The 24161-nt window shown below is 38.0% G+C and overlaps 1 protein-coding gene across 1 annotated transcript in view; it reads right to left on the reverse strand.

Moving 5' to 3' along the window:
• VAPA (VAMP associated protein A) overlaps nucleotides 1–24057 on the reverse strand; it is a 31327-nt gene extending 7270 nt beyond the window's left edge. The window contains exons 1-3 of the mRNA XM_019473339.1: nucleotides 23884–24057; nucleotides 23737–23761; nucleotides 5759–5911 (exon numbers count right to left, since the gene is read on the reverse strand). Of these exons, the coding sequence (XP_019328884.1) occupies nucleotides 5759–5911; nucleotides 23737–23761; nucleotides 23884–24057 (352 nt within the window). The remainder of the gene's footprint in view (nucleotides 1–5758; nucleotides 5912–23736; nucleotides 23762–23883) is intronic.
• Between the last annotated feature and the right edge of the window lie 104 nt (nucleotides 24058–24161).

The raw sequence follows: 24161 nt of genomic DNA on the forward strand, positions 1-24161 counted from the left end.
GCAAAACTACTAAAATACTTCCTTAAAACTACAGTTATTATAGGAGGTAAAGCCGCCTGGGGCTTTAATAACACATCTTTAAAACACTTTCAAATTGAGCTCTTTTAAAAAAAATTATAGTGATTAGTTATGTAATAACTACACAACACATTTTACTCAAGTTTTAACATTCTTAACTGTAAGTCCAGTCTAACAGTTAACATTTGTCCTAAAGTACTCCAAAATCCAGGTACACACTTTAATTCTGTGGCAAGTTTTGGGGCTCCACCACATTTTACCAGTGAAGAGAGAGGGACAGGATTCAAAATCAAATTCCCTGTAAAGGCAGCTTTAAGTGAAACATTAAAATAAAACTCATAATACCCCCTCCTTGCATTTTATCTTATGTATTTTCTCACTGCCATTTCAGCTTTCAACAGTGTAATGCAGACTTAAAAAAAAAAAAAAAAACACAAAAAAAACCACCTTCTGAATGAAACCAGATGTTTCTGACACAACATAGTTTGTACTACAAGTACCAGAGGTAGAGTATGCAAGCGGTTCAGACTTTCTGAATGACAGCCTTTTTACTGTACTTTCAGCTTTCCAAAGTTGAAAACTCTGTTGGTCAAGAACAGAAACTCATGTTTCTAAAGTTATTATTTTGAAGTGTGCACAAGCTCAGTGAAAAAAATTACATCACTGACAGTATTTATAGCCTCCATTATTTCTATAGCACTACAATACTTTTAAATAAAAGCTTTAATTACAGAAGCACAGTACCTTCATCCACCCAAGTTATACAAGGCCATCCAGGAGCAGTCTGTATGTTTTTACAGCACATAGTGGTTGTCCAGGTCACCCTGACATCACTATTTTGTGTGTGGTTTCTTTAGTTCAAAGGGACTGAAATAACATGATGTCTGTAATACAGACCAGGAGATTAAAACTTTTATAGGATATAGTTGCATATCCAGGGGCATAATATAAGGGTTTGCAGAAATACCTGAATACACAAGGTTTGATATGGTAGTGTTAGGGGACTACTGAAGCAGAGGGATGGATACACAGCCAGCAGAGTCTACCTCCAACCATACTGTCAGTCTGGAGCGGACCCTGAAACAATCATGTTAGCCCCCTTGCCTCTGTTCAGAGACAATTAGTTGCCTTACTCAAGATGGGAGTACAGGACCACACAAATTATATTTAAATGTGTATATGTGGATATGCTTGCAACTTGGTCTGCCAAAGGATGAGGACTCAGAGTGAACTGTAGAAGTAAATTATTTGACAGCGTACGTACACTTGTTTTCCAAAGAATGGGAATTCCAGTTCAGTATATCTTTATACAAAATTAAAAGAGAAGCTGAAGTAGTTTCAGATAAAGATTAAAAAAAACCAGAAATACTGAATTAGCTAGAAAAACACATTGTATGCTCTAAACAACCTTCCCATATATTCTAAACCAATTCAGTCTGCAGACTTCGATACTGCTACAGTTTTCAACGATTCAATTATATTTCCCACAATTCTGAATATTCATTGGATGTATAGTTCAACATGCTTCCCTTCACACAGAGAGTAAATTCTTCATGGTAGGATTGAACTGCATTAGTTTATAAAATATGAAGTACAGTATCAAAATCACTAACTTGGCCTTTCCAAATTCACTAGTACCTATGAAAAAAGAGTTACTTCTAAATTTAATTACACTGCCACCTAACTTTAGGCCTTAAATACTAGTTACAAGTCACAGGTGTTTGCTATGGGATTATTTTATTTTCCTTAAATATTACATACAGCATAATCAAAGGATAAGTGAATAAAGAAGTACAGTATCAAAATCACTAACTTGGCCTTTCCAAATTCACTAGTACCTATGAAAAAAGAGTTACTTCTAAATTTAATTACACTGCCACCTAACTTTAGGCCTTAAATACTAGTTACAAGTCACAGGTGTTTGCTATGGGATTATTTTATTTTCCTTAAATATTACATACAGCATAATCAAAGGATAAGTGAATAATCTGAATCAGATATATTTCACAAATAAAGCACATAAAGGAATTGCAGTATTTGACATGCTTTCAAACAATCCTATTTAGAAAGGTTTAAAAGTCAGGTTGTCTTAACCATTGGTCTCACTGAGGTCTAAAACATAATTGATCAAACTAAATGCTTCTTCCAGGTATGGATGCTTGTCCTGGTTTTGGCAGGGATAGAGTTAATTTCCTTCTTAGTAGCTGGTACAGTGCTGTGTTTTGGATTTAGGATGAGAACAAAGTTGATAACACACCGATGTTTTAGTTGTTGCTAGGTGGTGCTTACACTAGTCAAGGTCCTTTCAGGTTCCCATGCTCTACTGACTGAGAAGGCTGCAGGTGCACAAGAAGCTGGGAGGGGGCACAGCCAGGACAGCTGACCCAAACTGGCCAAAGGGACATTCCATACCATGTGTTGTCATGCTCAGTACATAAACTGGGGAAAGCTGGCCGGGGGGGCCGCTGCTCGGGGACTGGCTGGGCATCAGTCAGCACTGTTTTTATCTCAACCCCCGAGTTTTTCTCACTTCTACTCTTCCAATTCTCTCCCCCATCCCACCGGGGGCGGGGGGGAAGAAGTGAGCAAGCAGCTGTGTGGTACTCGGTTGCCGACTGAGGTTAAACCACAACAATGCTATAGCAATTTATCTCTAAGAATTGTTCCATCAAAAGACTACTGAACAGCATGCAGTGCTTCGGTTTCCTAAAGCCAAGGGAACAGATGGAGTAACTTGAAAGATGGCAAAGCCAGCTTTCCCTCATCAGAGAACTTCTTCACATGCTGGCAGAATCCTTGGATAACTAGTTAAATAACTATGTTCTTTGACCACTTGGTAACAGCTGAAAATCTGACTGAATTGGAAAGCAGCAGAAAAAGACAATCTAGAAATTCAAAGAGCTCTTCAAGCGCTTCATGGTTTTAAGTAATCATGAAAAATCTCATTAACATATGAAGCCACAGTTTTCAACATGTTCTTGGAATCCCTGAGTAGTCCAGAGATCACTTCTAGGGGAATTGCAACAAATAGTTATGAAAGCAAGCCTCTTGTTAATAGGCCTAGGTCTTCTACACAGGAGGGCTTTATCTCCACAAAATAAATCTTAAAGGGGTCTGAAAACCAGAAGGAAGAACAGTAACAAGTAACAGTAACAAGTTGTAAAGGAAGAAGAGTAACATGCTATATTCTGAAAAGAAAAATCAGCAACAAGCAATTGTTGTTAACAACAACAAGCGATACATGATACAATGATAAATAGTTAATTTAGGGCATCAAGGTAAAGAAAAACAGGTCTCACCAAATTAGTATTTTTGGAGAAAAATGTATAAACATGGCTGAAGAAGGTTACCTAATGATTCACAATTGAATGATAAACAAAATGTCCATGGACTTCCTTAAAATGACTGTTAAATCAAATCTCCAACAGTGAATTTAAAAACTGGCTTGAATCTGAATCAGCACGATGCATTATATAGGCTGAAGACAGCTAACACTATCTCAACATTTAGTTTTGAACACAGAGTTTCAGCCCATGGTATCCTATAGTGATTTCTCTCTGCACAACAATGTGAGAGAAATCTATTTTTAATTGTATGAAAGATGAGTCAGCACTGAAAACATTCAGCTGAGAGGTTGATGAGATAAAGTGGGTCACTAGAAAAATTATCTGCGCACTTGGCTTACCAAGTAACCCAAAAGAAGTTATATGCTTAAAAACAAAAAGATGAAGCTGACACTTTGGGGAAGAGAACTTAATTCTGAAAAGCATTGTGGAGTCACTATAACTAAACAACTGCACGTGAAAGCATCTTGGGGTCACTGTAGCTGAATAACTGCATGAGGATACAGAAAAAGGGATATCAAAGGTTCCCTGCTATGCAAACTGAAGAGTCGAGCAATATAATACCACTTCCCTTTGCTGGTGAACCGGAAGCTGAAATACTGTTTACAGTATTGCCTCATTTAAAAAGTTGAAATATTCAAAGAATTAAAAGGATGATTTGTAACTATGAAAACACACTTTACAATAGGCAAATGGAATACTTCAATCTATTCAATTCCCTGAAGAGAAAGTCCAGCAATATCCTCATTGTGATGCATAACTACCCACAGGAAAGATCCCCGATACCAGATCAAACACACAGTTAAGACAAAAATGGCTGTAAGTCAAAGTTGAAGACGGAAATAGAATCATAGAATAGTTTGGGTTGGAAGGGACCTTTAAAGGTCATCTAGTCCAAATAAAGTAGGCTTTTGACTACCTGAATCTTGAACCAATTCTCAGTAAAATGACCTTTCATCCACCAGATGCTGGACTGTCCATGGTAAGCAATACTGAAATTTTAAGGGTCACATTCTACAGATCATATTAGATTAGAAAACTGGTGTCTCTCCTACAAGGAAGTTACTCTAAGGTTTTAATCAATCATAAATATAAAAAGTTTTCCTGGGTTATTCCTTGCAACATTTGAACATATCACCTGAAGCTAGTTCTCCAGCTTCTTTTAAACTTCCCAAAGGGTATAAGGATATGAATCTGAAAAGCTCTGAGGATTGCTCCATGTTTCCCTTTTGCTTTGCTACAGCTCTCCAAGGGTTCTACAAAAATCAGCTTTCTAGACTTAGGAGATCTAGGAGCTCACAGCTGTATTGCCTGTGATGTCTACAACCTATAAGACCACAGCCTATAAAAAGGGGATTCCCCTCTCTCCAAATTGGGAAATATGGTAGGTCCAGAGAAATAAAGTTTCTCACCTCTTACAGTCACTGGTTTGAGAATCCCCTTTATTCTGGAAATTCCTACCTCAAAATGATTGGGAGAATGACCTACAAAAATCATTTACCAAATCAGAAGACTGATACCTAGTCTTTTCCCATTTTCTTGAGAATGTCTACTCCCACAATTACTAACACTTGGTCTTTTTGACATTGTACAGTCCAGTATAGGATTAGACCATTATACATCCAGCTATCAAAATTCTGTGGATTGTCAGAATGAAGTATGTAAGCCAAACCTACAGGGAGTTTCATGGAAAAAAAGAAAATATTGTCTGGCTTCAGGGCTCACACTCTGCTGAAAAGTAAGGATTCTTTTTTTAATCCCCTCACCCAAAAAAACAAAAACAGACTAAGGAGAGAGTGTCTCTATAGTGAAAAGTATTAGATTTTTCAAATTTAACGGCTACAAACTGCTCCACCTGCCTAAAGTAACAGAAAATATAATTTTTTTAAAAGCAATTTAATGATTGCCACTTAACATATGCTACTGAGATAAATGGAAAAATTATGAAACAATATAGTTCAGAGACCAATACTATGGTCCAAACAAGTAGTCTACAATTGTGAATGAATATTTTTTTTTATTTCAACGCAATGAACTGTCAAATGTTAAACTTTAAACACATCAGAGCACTCAAGCAATGTCCTGCTTCAAGATATAAGCCTGAATATAGCAGTCTATATATATGTCGCTGCCCATTTCCAATTTTCTTTTCTTCCTCTCAGAGAGCTGCAGATAAACGTGACAAATGGCAAGTATTTCTGTATGGAGGATTTTTCAGGTATCATTGCAGCTCTACACCAAGTTGACATTGCACTAATGAAGGGCAACAGTTTTATTTTTTTAAAAATCTATTTAAAAAGCTGACATACTTCAAACAGCCTGTAAGATCAAGCATTAGAGAACTTCATGGAAGGCCTAAAAGCACCTAACCTACAACTGCATATATTTGTTTTTACCTGAAACAATTACAGACGATCCTGGGTCAATAATTCCACTGTTCGGCCTCACACAGTATCGACGAGGTGCTGTGGTCTTCACTTTGAAGCATACTTTTCTATCTGATGGATTTCGTAGTTTAAGATTTGTAGTTACTACATCTGTAAAGGGACCTGAAAAAAGGGTTGTTTTTTTTAAATATGCATGTATTTCTGGAGAAGAAATCTGTTTATACAGTACAAATTACTCTTAAAATATAACTTGATGGCAACAAAATTCTAAAAGCAGGTTAAATCATACATCTGTTAAGCACATATACTGCTACATGCAAAGCATGCTTAGTTAAAATAATATACATTACAGCAATGAACAAGTAACTCTTAAATAGTATGACAGACTCAAGCTGCTGGCACAAAAAGGTTTTTTATATATATATGCGCTAATTTTACCAAATCATTCTTAACATTTTAAATACCTAGAAGGTAATGGTCATATGCAAAAGTAAATTTTGCTGGATTTTTCTTTAGGAATAAAAGCAACACATATTTTGGAACTCTTTCAAATGTTTAAAAGAAAAAAAACCACTGTGATACTGAAACATACTAACTGCTCTTGAGATTTCAACTTCTGTTGCACTTCTGAGCTCCTACAGACTTGACAGAAACAGACATCAACCTCATCTTTTAAACTCAAAATAGGCAAGAGATGATACTCTGCTTATGCACATACTCTAACTGATCCACAGAAAAGAAGTTGTAGTTGCCATATTTATGTATTCAATGCAGTGTATTCTCTAAACTGTGTTTATGTTAAACCATCAGGATAGGAATTGCCTCTAAGACTGGATCGGACAAGAGGCATAATTTCAATGTCAAGCTGCAAAAACACGTCTTCCAACAGAGATCACCTCCATGCGATGCCACACAGTAACAGCACAAAACGCAAGTAAGGTTCACAGTGTTCTGAGCTGTGTTAATCTCCCTTATGCTTGTGTCATCTGAAAGCAAGACTGCACAGGCACTAAAAGAATGTAACTTAGAAAATGGAATTTCATATGAACATGAAATTTATTCAGTAATATTTCATGTGTACATTAACTTTTAAGAACCTTCTTTATTGCTTTTTAAAAATTACACATTAAATTACTACACAATAATTTTCATCAGTATTGAAAACATGACAACTACTTTTCCATTAAAAAACTACAAAGAAATCAAACTTTAGATTAAATTGGATGAAAAAATATACGTGACATGAACAAGTGGTAAGGTACAACAAAACCACAAATTGCATGAGACAAAGGAAGTCAATTCTTTTCTGAACACCTTATTCCACAGAGGTATCTGCACTAGTCTGAAGGAAATGGTACTGGCCTCTATCAAACATGTTACTACACTAGAGGGCTCACTATCTGACCAATGTCTTTGTTTCTATAACTCTCTCTCTCATTCCAAATCCTTGATTTTGAGAGAGTGCTAAACAGAGTCTTGACACAAAACACCAAGACACAAATCAATAAAGGACTAAAATGGGAATTACTGAGAATCAGAATACCAAGATGTAGATGAAGATACACATGAGCTAGGTTTACATTCAACGAGACTCTTGAGAAAATAGGAACTGGTATTACTTGTCTGAAACTTCATTTCTAATCTGGCTTTATATGGTGGACAAAATAGTCACCCTCTCAATCCAAGCAAATTTGACACAGCCCCCAAGAGGAAGATTTACAAAACTGCTTCAAAGTTTCCTGCCACTTGCCTCTTGATGGCTCTTGCAGGATCCAGTTGCATTTACTTATAGAGTGTGATCCAAAAATAACTCCCATCACCCATACCACAAGCTGAATTAAAATCAGGCAGCTGAATACTCCTCTAAATCTAAGACTGGTGCTGCACTCAGAAAAGACCAAACATTTATTTTTTGGAGTACACAAACATTTTTGAGGAAGTTATTCACGGAGTTTTACTAATAGCCACCTAGGCATTGCCTTTGCAGTACCCAGAGGCATACAGCGCCTTGAATTTGGCTTTCGAAGGTGTGGGTTGCTTTTTTTTTAATTGCGACTCTAGGCAACCTGAGGAGCTCTGCTTCTCAATCTTCTCAACTGCTATTACTAAGGAAATTCTGCTCAAAGGAGAAAAAGGCTCAGTTCAGAGGCTCATTTTGAAAGGCACAGTTATCAAGAAAAGGAGCTATACTATTCAAAAATAGCTTATTTCAAGACAAAGAAGCAGTGAATTTATAAACTGATGATAAACTGGTTTTTAAACTTTAAAAAAAAAGATGTTCTGTTTCTTTTGAGACATGAAAGGTCCCCTCATGCCTGCCTTCTCAAAGTGCATAATAATGAGATAGGATTCAAAATACTCTTCAAATTATTCTGATATTTACTGTCAGTTCTAACACCACAGAGAATTTTAAAAAAAAAATCTGCTTTTATTCCCCAGGTACACGAATGCAGTGACCTCCTTTGCATTTCCTGGATACTTCCCAAAAAAGAGCCTTTAGCTCAGGGACATTTTTTAGTATCAGACATTTCTTTCAGAGTGGACTGAAATCTTTTTCAAGATCTAGAGCACCCTTCTGACAGCTTTACCTTTCACCTGCTTTCTAAAAGCTTTAAAGAAAAAGAAGCTGTATAAAGCCTCTCGAGACTCGTAACCATCAGATTTAATAAATAGCTGGTAACAAACGGGTGCACAAAAGGAAAAGACAACTAAATTTCACTGTTCCTGCAGAACCTAGCTACTTTGGTAGGTTAGTGGCATACCGACAGACAGCACTGATCTGAGCACGGACAGGCAGGAGCAGACACGAGGATAAATCTGCTTTATTCCCCAGGTACACGAATGCAGTGACCTCCTTTGCATTTCCTGGATACTTCCCAAAAAAGAGCCTTTAGCTCAGGGACATTTTTTAGTATCAGACATTTCTTTCAGAGTGGACTGAAATCTTTTTCAAGATCTAGAGCACCCTTCTGACAGCTTTACCTTTCACCTGCTTTCTAAAAGCTTTAAAGAAAAAGAAGCTGTATAAAGCCTCTCGAGACTCGTAACCATCAGATTTAATAAATAGCTGGTAACAAACGGGTGCACAAAAGGAAAAGACAACTAAATTTCACTGTTCCTGCAGAACCTAGCTACTTTGGTAGGTTAGTGGCATACCGACAGACAGCACTGATCTGAGCACGGACAGGCAGGAGCAGACACGAGGATAGTAAATCAGAAAAAAATAACTATTACCATTCAGAGGAGCCGCACGATCTAAATTAGCATAACATATCCTTCAAAAAAGAAACCATGCAACAGCAGAAGAGGATTCTGGAGTTCCCATTCACACAAATATAAATACCGTGACCCTTGGGGGAGTGGGGAAATAAAGTACAAGCTGGCACTAACAGCCTGAGTGCAAAAGCCTAAATCATGACAGTTCCTTGAGAAAAACAGGAAGCGGGGGGAGGAGGAGAACCAAGAAGGAGAAACGTTTTAGGCCATACCACACAGACCGCATCTAAACAAGGAAAAGAACAGGCAAAGATGGATACAGACATTCTGCACATGCACCAAGATGGATAAATGCATGCCAGCTTCATCTCAGAAAACATACAGCTACCCTAAGACAGCATTATACTCTCAAAAAGAGTATCTCACTTGCTGCTTGCATGACACCCAGGCCAAAGCTGTTTTTTATTTGAGCACTTAAACCTCAGCTGTCTCAGCTCATGTCTAACTGTACCCACCACACAAAATGCCTCATGAGTACTCATCTACTGTTGTTTGCCCCATACTTCCACTGTAAACTGCTTAAGACTATCTTTTATGTTATATTTGTACAACTTAAGACAATGGACTTCTAGATCTGCAACTAGGGTTTTCAGAAGCTGTGGTAATTTAACTAATAAAATCCTCAAGCTATACTGATGTAACTATGATGTCTAATGACAAGAGACCATTGCTTTACAAACTTGTAATTTCAATCTAACAACCTCTGGATGTCAGTTACTTTAAAGGGGACAGGGAGTTCAGCAACCCACTTAGTAGTGTAAATTCAAGACACCAATTACAGCATCTTCCTAGAATAAAAGTTATGAGAGTGCCAGGTTATTCCAACTGTTTTGAATGGAGCAGTGACAATCTATGCCAAGATTTTTCCTGTCTTTTTGACGAGGGCCTTAGAAAGGAATGACAGACAACTGCCTAATCACACTCAGAAATACTAGAGATCTCCAAAAACATTATGTACTGAATTTCTATTCCAGCAATCTTATAGTGCAGCCACTGCAACATTAATGCCAGGGTTGCCTCTGGCAACTACACATCTCGGACTACAGCAACTAGTGGGCAGGAAGAAATGACACAGATTCTGCAGAGCCAGTTTCCACTGCTGAAACACAGTGCCAAGTTTCCCGGCTTGCCACAAGCTTGCTAGTTACACTACAGTAAAACCAAAATACTATGTATTACTGGACAGGTAGGACCTGTACAGAGATCTTTTTGATCAACGGTGTCATTTTCTCTTCAAATTCAGATCTCCTTCAGTTCCTCAGCTCCAAAAGTCATCCTTCTACCGCCTGGGATAGTCAAACATAAGGGAAAAAATGATGACGTGAATATGCCTTTCTAGAGTGGGACAGAAGAGCTTAGACCAACCTCCTCAGCCTGTGGTACCCCTGGGAAAGGTGAGAGATCAGTCAGTATCTCTAGTTGTTGGTAGCACAGAGCAAACATAAAGAACTTCTGAGAAGTGGACATGCTTGGTTATCAAGAAGCTCCATTCAAAATTAGTACGGCTGTCATAATGTATACACAGAGCCTGTCATAGAATATCACCTCTACCTAAAATTGGATAAGAAATTATAATTTTATTAAATTACATAAAATTTTTGATAATTAGAAGGCAGATAACTTGTAGTTGTACAAAAATGAGCATGCATTATTAAATAAATTCAACAGCATTGTATATGAAACAGCTTAAGTGTTAAGTAAATTGTCCTCTTAAATTTAAGACATTGACCTGTAGCTGTTATAAAAGCTAATACCTAAGCTGACTCTGCCAGAAAGCACTCTATTTCATGCACAGAACTAAAGTTTATTTAAACTGTAAACTGGCACAGTAAAGTGATATATTCAGCCACATCTAAAACCAATATAAGTACACATCAAAAAGTACACAGACTGGCAAAAGGAATCCAAACTCCTTAAAATGTGTAAATTACAGTGTTAACTTCAAAAACTATTGTGATTATATGCTTTAAGTGGGATGCTGTTTTTTCATAATTGCTTCATCACCTTTGAAATTCCAAGAACACTTGAAACAACATACAGAACACTTGAAACATACAGAACACTTGAAGGCATCTTTACTAAAACAAACTCAGGGAGGGTAGTTTTCTTTCAGCACACAATGAAGTCAGGTTGGGCAGGCAAAGAAAAATAATTTACTGCATTTGACAATTTGAGCCCTAATGAGAAAGGAGTTAAAAGTCAGCAGGATAAAAACTAGCAGTAATATTATAAAGCCAGCAAGACAAATTTTGAGAACAAGTTAACTGACTTTTATGATAGACCTGACAGGAATAGAGTAAGATCTCCATCAACTCATTCTGCCAGAATTAGAATAAAGAAAGAATAAGTTAAATTAACATAGCCCCATGTATTCGTACATACCTACATCCATACGATGGAATAAAGAATTTTTTAATTAGGCCAAAATTTAATTATTTTTCTTTCCCATCATTTGACATAGCAATCACAGAATGGTTGAGGTTGGAAGGGACCTCCAGACATCATCTGGGCCAAACCCCCTGCTCAAGCAGGGACACCCAGAACCAGTTGCTCAGGACTGTGTCCAGGTGGCTTTTGAATATTTAAGAGGATGGAGACTCCACAGCCTCCCTGGACAACCTGTGCCAGTGCTCGGTCATCCTCACAGCAAAAAAAATATTTCCTGATGTTCAGAGGGAACCTCCTGTGTTTCAGGTTGTGCCCATTGCCTCTGGTCCTGTCACTGGGCACCACTGGAAAGAGCCTGGCTCCATCCTCTTTCCACCCTCCCTTCAGGTATTTGTACGCATTGCTAAGATCCCCCTGAGCCTTCTCTTCTCCAGGCTGAGCAGTCCCAGCTCTCTCAGCCTCCCCTCATAGGAGAGATGCTCCAGTCCCTTCATCATCTTCCTGGCCCTTCACTGGACTCTCTCCAGTATGTCCATGTCTCTCTTGTAGTGGGGAGCCCAGAACTGGACCCAGCGCTCCAGCTATGGCCTCACCAGCGCTGAGCAGAGGGGAAGGATCACCTCCCTCAACCTGCTGGCAATACTCCTCCTAATGCAGCCCAAGATACCATTGGCCGCCTTTGCTGCAAGGGTGCATCGCTGGTTCACGGTCAACTTGGTGTCCGCCAGGACCCCCCGGGCCTTTTCTGCAAAGCTACTTTCCAGTCCGTCAGACCCCAGCCTGTATTGGTGCATGGCGGGGTTGTTCCTCCCCAGGTGTAGGACTTTGCACTTCCCCTTATTGAACTTCACAAGGTTCCTGTCAGCCTGTTTCTCCATCTGCCAGCTCCCTCAGCACTCGTGGGTGCATTCCATCAGGGCCCATGGACTTAGGTATGCCCAGTTTACTTAAGTATTCCCTGACCTGATCATCTTCCACCAAGCGTACGGAAGGAAAGATGTCTAAAAATTAAAGACCAGTGTTCTGTAGCGAGTCAAAACTTGACTGTCAGATAAAAAAAACTAATCTTAAAATATACACAAAGCACTTAATTGCTCCAAATGGAATTTTATAGCACTTTCTGAAAAAAGCATAGGTGAACAGCTGACAAAAGAAAGTGAGAGGAATGTTGTTTATTTCCATAAATTAGTTTTAAGAAATTAATATTCAGACCACTGCAAAAACACTCAAGAGAATCCATAATATGCATTGCCAATGAACATAATTCCTTCCTCTTCAAATATCAAATACCATGACCATTCAAATACCTTCTTCAACTGGAAGAAAAATTCCAATTCTAACAAATCACCTATGTTAAAATTATTCATGGTCTATGAAGCATAACAGCTTAGGTTTCATGGATTAATAATTCAACATTATAGGTCTGAATGATCAGGAATAATCAGTGGGTGAAGGTGCAAAATTAATAATACCTACAAATAACCATGGCTCTCAGGTAGATATCCATATATTAGAGCAATAGTACAGAATCTTTCACTTCTTATTCTACCCTGGCACGTGAGAAAGTTATTAGTTTTATCATCAACCTGCATGTAAATGTCAGAATGCAAAAAAGGTTTTATAAGAAAGCTGACACACCTCAATGTCCACAGCTCCTGAAGGCTGATTCTAGGCTAGCACTGTTTGCCATGGGTAACATCAGATTTTACCTGAGCTCCCCACAATGACATGCTGTCAGCATCCATGCTGATGATGTATCTGCCGAAGAGTTTTGCTTCTAAAAACTGCTGAGACAATGCCCATTTCTTAATCCTAAAAGAGCTCATCTTCCTCTGTCAAAGGGGCAAGCAGAGCCTATATATGGCTACACAGCTTACTAGAGATGCTTGTGCAGATGCTGGCATGCATGCTTTACTGGGGGCTGGTGTTACAGAAATGGGAATTGAAACCTTTTGCCTGCCATTCTGACAGAGAAAAGACAGGAATACAATACAGCAGCATTTCAAAGCAGACAAAACAAACAACTTTTTTTTCTTATATTTTCTTTCTGGATCAAAATTTCATATTCCCCCCAGCTTGCTACTGACATGTTGTTAGCAGCCAAAAAACACAGTAAAGATGGAATAAGCATCTATCTCAAGGGTAAAGTACAGCCACAGATCATTACCATGAATTCTGGTAAAGAGAACATTATCTACTTTATATCTTACATAAAATACAGACTAAAAGGAGATTGTCCTGCATTTAATGTTAAATATGGACAATGGTTTCTTTAGCCTCAACAACAACAAAAAAACACTAATAATAAGACAGTATAACATGTAATAACTTCATCCAAAGATATTAATGCTTGTATTTAGCTTAAGCTTTAAAATTTAGTGGTCTGAGTCCAATTCAGTCATATATGTCTATTCTTGATAATTTTCCTACTGAAAGAGCACCATTACTAAAGAACTGTCATGTTACTAACATGGAAGGCATGTTTGTTACTTAAACTTAACCTCCACATTATTGTGAATTCCTTACTTGCAATTTAGCTTTATTTGGTTACATTGTTATTCTTTCCAAATACACATTAAGAGCATACTAAAATTGGTTACTCCTGCTAGAGTAAAGTCTTAAGAATCTAATGATAAAGTATTATTCATCCCAAAGCACTCTCACCGTTGAAGTAACAAGAGCAGTAGAAATATTTTACTACTGCTAAACATGAACATTTAAACCAGCAAATTATTCCCAAGTCCTGAAACATCTAAGTAATATGTACAAGCAATCTTTCAGTACAGATGCAATATTAACAATTTAGTTCAGTAAGGGCTGTGTTATAAACCCTTCCTGCTGGAGCAGCTATTCTCTTTACTTGCATAAGGTAGGATAACTAATGTATTTGATAATTACAGAGGCTCTTAGATTTCAAAGAATACTAGCAGATTTGAACAACAGAACTAAATAAACAACTAACTCTTCCCTTTCTTTTTCCTTTTAAACTTGCTTTGTATTTTAACCTGCTATAGCTTACAAAAGGTTCCAGTGATGCTGAAAAGCCCGGCTCTCCTGTTTAAAATATTCAAATATTCAGCAGCTTAAAATATGTATGCATCCTCAAATACAAAATTTCCAATTGGATACACCTTTCTGATCTGAATTGCAACATACAAGATACTTTTCAAACTTTATAGCAGTGATCAGAATACTTGTAATCATCTCAGATGACAGCTATAGTGGCACATAGAAAAATCAGTCTTTCCTCAGAAAACATGACCAAAAGCTGTTACCTAGCACTTTTCCCAGTGTGCTCCAAGAACTGGGTATCAGAGGCCAGGCTCAAACATTAAACAGAACACCAGAGCTCTTGTGGCTTTCACTGGTTTCCTTGCAAGTAGTATCCCACAGCATAACAAAGTAACTTTAAAAATAAATCAATTTCACACTTCTCCCAGTTCAGACAAAAGCCCAGAAAGTTCTTTTAAAAAAAACCCAAACAGTTTCAGGTGTTTGACTGTTAGATGGTGTCCAACCTCAGTACATAACACAGAGCCCAGCCTAAACAGGCTTATATATCAGACATTAAAACTTCCTGCAGACAGGTCTAGCTAATACTGGACTACCTCCCAAAGACATGAACAGCTCACTTCAGTTTCAGGGTGACCTTTCATTCTCTGGAAGCGCAGACTACAGGTCTCAAGCTCCCAAATCTCTGAAAGCCAAGTAGAGCATACCCTACAGTCACTCAGGAAAACAAACACCTCCTTTAAATAAAAGTTGCACTGAGTCACAGTCTTGTCACTCAGACAGGATCATAAACTCCATTCCCTCACTACCTTCACATCACAGTACTGAGCTGAGCTAATGCAGCCACGCTTCCCAGGACCAGCCAGCTCACTTCTGTAGAAGCAGCTAGGGTTCTAACTTGAGTTGTAATATGGAACATGTTTAGTAGATGTCTAGTAGACACCCAAATTAAAAACCAAACAGTTTTTACTTTCATTGGCTCTACTGGCCTTAGTGGCCATATTAACATCATACTGTTAACATGTTAAACATGTTAAATCAACATCATACTCCTATGACTTATAATTACTAAGTTTACTTCACATATGGAGAAGTTACTCCTATGTATATGATTTTTAAATATCTGAACATCCCTTCTTACAAAGAAAAAAACATTAAACACCTATCTCAGTCAAGCTATTCTAATGTCTTGGAATGTAACATGACATGCCAGCTTTTAGCTTAAGTACATCATTAGGTACCACCATTGTCCTACCAAACTTTCAAGAACATTGTAACCTCATGATCTAGGAGAAGCCTTCTAAACTCCACATGAAACAAACCATTTTGTAAGATGGTATCTGACGAATTTAAAACTATTTTTGCCCACATAATTTTTAGAAGGTTGGTTCAGACTGACATGATTCAGATTTGAAATTCAACTGGTTTCTAATGATCTAAATACATTCACAGCCACTTGATGCCAATTCATTTTTGTACCAATCCTACCCTTTAGCCTACATAGCTTTTCTTTTCCCCAGTGCTTACCTCTTCTGATATATTTATAAATAGCAATCAGGTCCCCTTTCAGTCTTCATTTTGCTAAGATAAACAAGCCAAGCTATTCTACTTCACTTAATGTTAATAACTTTTTCTTTGCACCATTCCCATTTGGATTCATCTTCTCTGACTAGGTGTTGCCAGGGATGCATTCAGATAAAGCTTCATCAATGCCATAAACCTTGACATTAATACTTCCCTCACTACAAAACTACAGTCTCATATTTGCCCCATTTCACGACTTGTCACACTCGCAATAAACCTGTGATTAAGTACTACTCTCTAGTTTTATTCGTCCTTCATCACTTCCAACTACAATGAGAAAACAGCAGTTCTATTATTAGCACACATCAAGTGCACAAATTTTTTTTGCATTCATCACATCTCCTAACTTTGCATTACCAATGAGCTCTACCAGCATAGTCCCACCCATACCAAGGTCATTAATGAAGATACTAAACCAAGTTCAAACACGACACTGGTCCATCCTTTAGAAATGTCCTTATTAAGCTTCCAATAGCCCAACAGCTGTGCTGCAGTTTATTTTACAGCTTGTCCCTTCTCCACCCTACGTTTTCCACTCAGCTCTTTTACCTGCAACTTAATTATTAGTTTTGCAGATACCTCTGTATCAAATAATCAATATTCAGATCATAGAACAGACCTTCCTGGAAGATATGTCAAAACATTTGGAAGACAGGGAGTTAATTAGAGACAGCCAACATGGCTTCACCATGGGCAAATCATGCCTGACTAATCTAGTGGCCTTCTACGATAGAGTGACTATATCAGTGGACAAGTGAAGAGCTATGGATGTCACCTACCTGGACTTCTTAAGGCCTTTGATACAGTCCCGCCCGACATTCTTACCTCTAAATTGGAGAGATATGGGTTTGATGGATGGACTGTTAGATGGATAAGGAATTGGCTGGGTGGACATGCCCAAAGAGTTACAGTCAATGCCTCAGTGTCCAAGTGGAAACCAGTAACGAGTGGTGTCCCTCATCTGATCCTGGTGGTCCCAGGATCTGTACTGCGACCAATACTATTCAATGTCTTCATCAATGACATAGTGGGATTGAGTGCACCCTCAGCAAGTTTGCAGATGACACCAAGCTGAGTAGTGATGTTTATTTGCTTGAGGGAAGGGATGCCATCTAGAAGGACCTTGACAGGCTTGAAGGGTGGGCCCACATGAACCTCATGAGGTTCAACAAGGCCAAGTGCAAGGTCCTGCACCTAGGTCAGGGCAATCCCCAGTATCAATACAGACTGGGGGATGAAGGGATTGAGAGCAGCCCTGGGGAGAAGGACTTGGGGGTACTGGTGGATGAAAAACTGAACATGAGCCGGCAGTGTGTGCTTGCAGCCCAGAAGGCCAATTGTATCCTGGGCTGCATAAATAGAAGAGTGGCCAGCAGGTCGAGGAAGGTGATTGTTCCCCTCTACTCCACTCTTATGAGACCCCCCCACCTGGAGTACTGCATCCAGCTCTGGAACCCCCAGTACAAGACAGACATGGACGTGTTAGAACAGCTCCAGAAGGCCACGAACATGATCAGAGAGCTGGAACACCTCCCCTCTGAAGAAAGGCTGAGAGAGTTGGGGTTGTTCAGCCTGGAGAAGAGAAATGGGGCTTATAAGAAAGACAGAGAAAGACTCTTTACCAGGGCCTGTAGTGACAGGACAAGGGGCAACGGAGTTAAACTGAAAGAGGGTACGTTTAGATTTGACATAAGAAAGAAATTTTTTATGATGAGGGTGGTGAGACACTAGGACAGGTTGCCCAGAGAAGTTGTGGATGCCCCATCCTTGGAAGTGTTCAAGGTCAGGTTGGATGGGGCTTTGAGCATCAGAAAGATGTCCCTGCCCATAGGAGGGGAGTTGGACTAGGTGATCCCTTCCAACCCAAACCACTCTATGATTTTATGAAATAATGTAATGACATTCAGTAAATCCAGTGGTAAGATCAGATTTTGTTTGGGGGATGCACACAGAAGAGATGAAAAAGAGACACAGATAGAGAGAGGAGGTGGTCTCAGATCAGACTGGCACATTCTACCTGGGACACTCATGCTGCATTTTATTCCACGTTCCATTTACCTCCATGTCTTTAATTATTCTTTCCTCTAAGGCTTTGCATACTATCGAGGTCAGACCTATTCAAGCATTGAAGTGTCAAATTAAGAATTACTCCAAGTGAGACCACATTTTGAAAAACACAGGAGGGAAAAAATCTGATGTGACTATCTTTTTAAAATTCAGGCAAACAATTATTTTTCTTTTCTTCCTTATTCATGTTATTAAAAACCAAACACCTGAAGTCCTACACCAGGATAGTATTTAGCAAACTATCTTAACTCTCAAGACCTTGTTCATATAGAAATAAACTAAAAATATTTATTTTAATTTACAGAACCACGTATTTCTAAATACTTTCAAACCATAAAATGAGATGTGACATCTACCTTGCCAAATAATTTACAATGCAGTAACTGTATACAATACGAAAAAAAAACACTAAAAGGCAAGAGAAGCTAAAGAGGCCAAGATCACTATGCACCAGATAATGCCTTACTGCCTTAAGGAAAATAAAGTTACTAAAATTCTAACTTGTGTTTCTGCATTTTTATTTTCAACAATAGCACATCAGAAATTATCTTAGTAGAGACATTTTGCTGATTTTTTTTTTTTTTTAAGAAATTAGCTTACACACACTTATCTGGCTCATCTGACAATAAAAGCCTTGTAATTTGACAACTTTCACACTGGAAAATGTAATACTTATCTAATTAGTCAGTGATTTTTTTTCCACTTTACACACAGCAAGTTCTCTCCAGCAGCCTTTTCCAACTTGAATTTATGGCTTGTAAGCTGAGCATGTAATAACCCTTTAATGACTAATAGTCACAAAGATCTGGTTAACAAACATCTCCCAAAGACAAAGTTAGTCAGAAAGTAAAACATATTCACAAACCACAGTCAAGCTGAAACAGGAACAATTTATACCACCACAATGGACAGTCTGTGCACTAAATATTCAGACCTATTAACTGATGCATCAAACAGCTCCTCTTGTTCATGGTAAGTTTCTACTTTTCAACTTGGCCTTGAACAATGGTAGTGTTCATATATAATACAGTATTTTTTACAATATTAATAATGATGTATCACAGTGATCTACAACACTTGGTTAGGCTATCAACAAGCAGAATGAGTAGGCACTTTATACTAATAACAATGTAGAGGTGAAGCTTTTATACCAATGACTACACTGGAAGTACAAGACGGTGAGGTTTGGATAGTGTTCCTCTGTTTAGTGAAGATGCAATATTAAGTAAAACAGAGTCCTACAAATTGCAGGTAAAGGACAAAACTTCCAAATCTTCACTGCAGTATACCTCTATCATCATATGAAAATCTTTCATTATTGAATCTTAAAACAAATGGCAAACTAGATCTGCCAAGATATAATCTAACATCTATAATATGCCTGACTTCACTGATCAGTACAACTCCTTTTTATTAGTCAGTTTTAAATGCAGTCTAACACCATGGTAGAGATGTATGTATTAACACAGTATCACCTCATAAGCAACACCCAAGTAAAAAAAAAAAAATTATCTTCCTTTCCCTTCCTCAACACATTCCCACCAATCATTTTGTATCTCAATTTTCATTAATACCTATCATTAAAAAAAATTTAAAAATACTAACAAATATTACATTTGAGCCAGGAAACAATGGATATAAGTACAGATATATAGGAAGAGTAAACAATTCCAGGAATCCTTCTTGGATTTAAAAAGAAAGAAAAAGAAGTAAAAGTCTACTTGTTGAATACTGAGTCATTCTATGGGATGTTCAATCTTTGCATTACACAATACTCAGCTAGCAAAAATATTAACTTAAATGGAATCATTTCAAAGTATCAAAAAGCCACAACTGTGTTAGTAATCACTTACAACCAGTTTTTCCTCTCTGCACTCCCATTGTTTAGTTTCAAAAATGTTCTTTAATGAAGATACCAAAAAATTTACATCCCAATCACCTTTTTTTTAACCTATCTTAGAAAGCTGGGACATCGCAAATTTGCTGGTACTTTGAATAAAGTGAAAACAGGTATAAAATTTGACATAATGAAGACACACACAAATAAGGCAGCAAGATCACATCTGAGGACTTCAGACCCTGCCTACACTAAAAGATATCCTGGGCTGATTCTGGCAACAGACCTTGAGGGCAGGGATGGATTTAATGTTCAGCTATTTTTACCTTTAAATTCCATCTTCTCGGTTTGCAGTAACACATAGCCCGTGGCTTTCAATGTTACCAATAGCAGTGTAATGATTACAAAATAATCTACTGCAATATTTTTGTATTATTTAAAAGATCATCAAAATCTGCATTTCAGAATGAGCCGTAATACTTAAGTGAAGTGCTCTCTACCTCACCTGGCAAGAGTCACTTGAATGTATACCAGCTGATGGCTGATTTTATACTCTAACAATCATAGATTATGAATCAGATTAATAATCAGAAAATTAAACACCATCTGTTATACTGGTCTGTCCCAGTAACTCAAACCATCAAGGGGAAAAATTATTGCACACAGACATGCTCAAAAGTTGATTTTAGCCTGCTTACTTGCTGACTTATTTCTAGCCTCCAGGTGGTAACAACAACAACAAAAAAAAAAGGAAAAGCGTGCCTCATTATTTTGAGATGTTTACAAAGGTAACATAAATGGATTTCACACGCTTGTAAGCAAGAACTTCAATAAAGGATATCAACTTAAAATATTCAGACATTTTTGTAATGTCTGACTACTGCTAGTCAGACACCTCTGAATCACATGAAATTCAAATTCTGAACACTGTCTACTAATTTTCCAAGGCTCACCAAATCAACTAGTGTTGATTTTCAACTAGGTGTTGCAGAAGCATGTCTTATGACTGATATAAAGATTTGGTGAAGGTTTTTGAAAAGGACCATCATCCAAGACCAACTTAAATACACGTTACTTACAATTGCAAAACTGGTTTCTTTGAATTAAGGAAGACTGAGTTTCCATAAAAATGCTAGAAATCTTTGAACTGAAAACTTCAAGTGCTGCTATTTAACTACACAACTGCTTAAAAAAAATGTATTTACTCACAAGGAACCAATTCCAGATTACCATAATCTTCACTAAACTAGAGCTACAGACAATAATTATATGCATGAGTCACATGAAAAAGACCCCAATAAGAAGCAGAAGATGTTCCACCCTCCAAATTAGTTGCTTTTAAGTGTCTCATGTTTCAGTTCTTCCTATCCAGTCCTAAACAAACCCAAACAACTTCAGATTTGAGAATCCTAACAAAATATATTAGACTAAAATACTAAAATAAGAAAGCTAACCTACAGGAGTAATATGGCTGAAGACCTGGATACAAGAACCACAAGGCAAATATTCAGTGCTCCATATTGAGTCTCTGAAAGCAGTATTACTCAGTCTATCAACTGCCCCTTAGTTTCATCATTTTTAAGTACAATTTTTCCTCTTGTCACATTTGCACAACACTGAAAAGTATTTATTTGTTTTGTGGTTTTCCTTATGTATTCCTGATGGTTCCAGAATCCAAAGAAACCTAGCTATCGTAGAAGCAGAGGGAATTAACCATGACCCAAAACGCTATTAATGACTGAAATTTCTAGGAATGCAAAGTACTATAAAAACAGGATTCTAATCTTTTGGTCACCAAGGGAAATATGTAATGTGTTAGCCTTGGGATGCGTTCTTTAGACCTCTGCCTGAATTGTGTGGAATAAAATTCAGGATAAATGTATTATAGACCTTATTTTTGCTGATTGAGTAAAGTAGATTAAAAAAAAAAAAAAGACAGTTTCATCAGGCAATAATGAATCTAAAGCCTTGGCAACAACTCCTTAAGATAAGTCCTATGTACTTTTTAATTTAAATCATTGTATGCATAGGGATATACTAACACATTTCACTGTAACCCTAAAGGTCAGCAAATCCATTATAAGTTCCTGAGGCAAGAAAACCAACAAAACTATTTGTTCAGTTCAGATGTTTAGACATAAACTGGATCTCTGTTACATACACATCAACAGTATTAGGTCAATAATAATAATGGATAATTGTCCCAATAAAATAACTTTGAATAACCAGCTGCACTGAAAAAATATGCTTTTTTTTTTTAAACAAAGGTGTATGATTTTCCTACACTAAGTTACACTTATTCTGAGTCATACATTCTCTTACTAACCAATTACTTTTTAAAAGATAACACTTGGAATTCCCTTCTGCCAATATTGTATTCTTCAATGCAGTACTTTAGAACTGAATTAGTTCGTGGCCCACAAACCTTTTTAAACACCTCAGAATAATAAGCAGTTACAAAATATTTATTGAGAGAGTGCATTCGATGCTCTCTCAATAGATAGCTCTTTCTATAGTATATTACTGTAATAACATAGTAATAGAGAGTGCTTAGAGTACTAAGACTGCAGTCTCATTATGCTTCAGATTTTGTTTTTGCTTAGTCTGCTCTACAGAAATTTTCCTAATACATGCATTAGCCTGAAACCAAAGTTTATGCCTGAAGAATACACGTTTCATGCTCTAAGTACATAAACACACAGCACAATACAGATCACTGACTGACAATGGCTTCATACAGACAGAATTTCTAATCTAGTATTTATTCTATATTCCCTGTATCAACACTTTGTTTCGTATCACATAAATACGGCTTACTTCCAGCTTGAAGACAGCTCAACATTTGAAAGCTTCGAATTAGACACAGTAGCTTTTTAGTTTAAAAATAAATAAATAAAAATTCATGCATTTTCCTCCAACCTTTTCTTGCAATAAGAATACAGTGTATTGAAATCTGAGTGCAGCCAGACCTGGCAGCATTTTAACAACACAAAACAGAAGTGAAAAAGATAAGTTCCGACCATGGTTTTGACTCTATGAATGTGCAATTTAAAAATTTAAAAATGTAAGCTATCAAGAAATTAATATGCGTGATCAGACAGATTTTGGTTTTTAATTGATTTGATGGATCAATAAAACGAGTATAGTTTGTACCAGTATAGCATCTCTTTGATAAACCAGACTTAAGCTTTATTTCTAAAAGCCAGGCCAGCCAAAGGTATTTTGGGGGAATACGGCGTTCTTCTCTAATATAAACATTAATTTGTTCTAGTTGTCCATTTAAAGATTTTTACAACATCATAAATTCCACTGTCCCTCTAAAACAGTGAAAAATGAGTCTACTAAAAATGGAAAATAAAATAGAAACGTTTCTAGGATTAGGCAAGTACACGTGCTGACACTAGTCACAAAATTTAAAACGTAAGTTCAGACAACATTCACAGCTTTAAAAAAAAAAATTTAATATTACTGATTCTAAATCCAAAACGTTCTGAGATTTTTCTCAATGGCCCTTATGGGTATAAAATATAATCACAGGATACTACTGAAAACTACTTATTCTATCATGCTTTTCTTTATTCCCTTACCTTTCAACGATCACTCATCTCTGGAAGAGCCTTTCCTTTCACAACTATCTAATTTATTAGGAGCGAAAAAACCCCCACATGACAACAGCGCTAACTGGGACCTATTTTGACAGAAGCATGTCATGCCGGTCACAGTCATGCGGTCGGCACGCAATACCCGATACACGGAAACTTCCGAAATGCACACATTCCTTTCCTTCATTCCCAAGAAAGGAGCGAGCTGCCTGCTTACGTACCAAGAACCTGCCTGAAACATGACAACTTGGGGGAAAGGGCGGGGAGTCATTTGCCAGGCCAGCGGGACAGGCTGATTCGGGGAGAGGGTGCGAGTGCCTGCACATCGCCTACTCGCACACCCCTGGAGTGATGGTGCAAAACCGCACCAGCCCCCGCGGGGATACCGGCGGGGGCCAGGGCTGGGCTCTGACAAGCGCCCGCAGCCGGCCCTCCAGGGCGCGGGAGGGGGAAAAGGCCAGCCGTGAGGGTAGCCTCGTGAAGGGAGTCCCCCCCCTCCCCGCTCCTCTCCCGGCTCCCTCGCACGGCAGCAAGGCTTCCATCGCCCGCTTCGGGGCCTCGGCTCCCCGCTACAGGCATAGTGAGACCTCACGGAGGGGGACCGGCGGCCACGCAGACCCCCGCGGCCACAGAAATGACAGGAGAG

This window comes from Aptenodytes forsteri, unplaced genomic scaffold, assembly GCF_000699145.1.
Source record: "Aptenodytes forsteri isolate BGI_AS27 unplaced genomic scaffold, ASM69914v1 Scaffold229, whole genome shotgun sequence".
NCBI lineage: Eukaryota > Metazoa > Chordata > Aves > Sphenisciformes > Spheniscidae > Aptenodytes > Aptenodytes forsteri.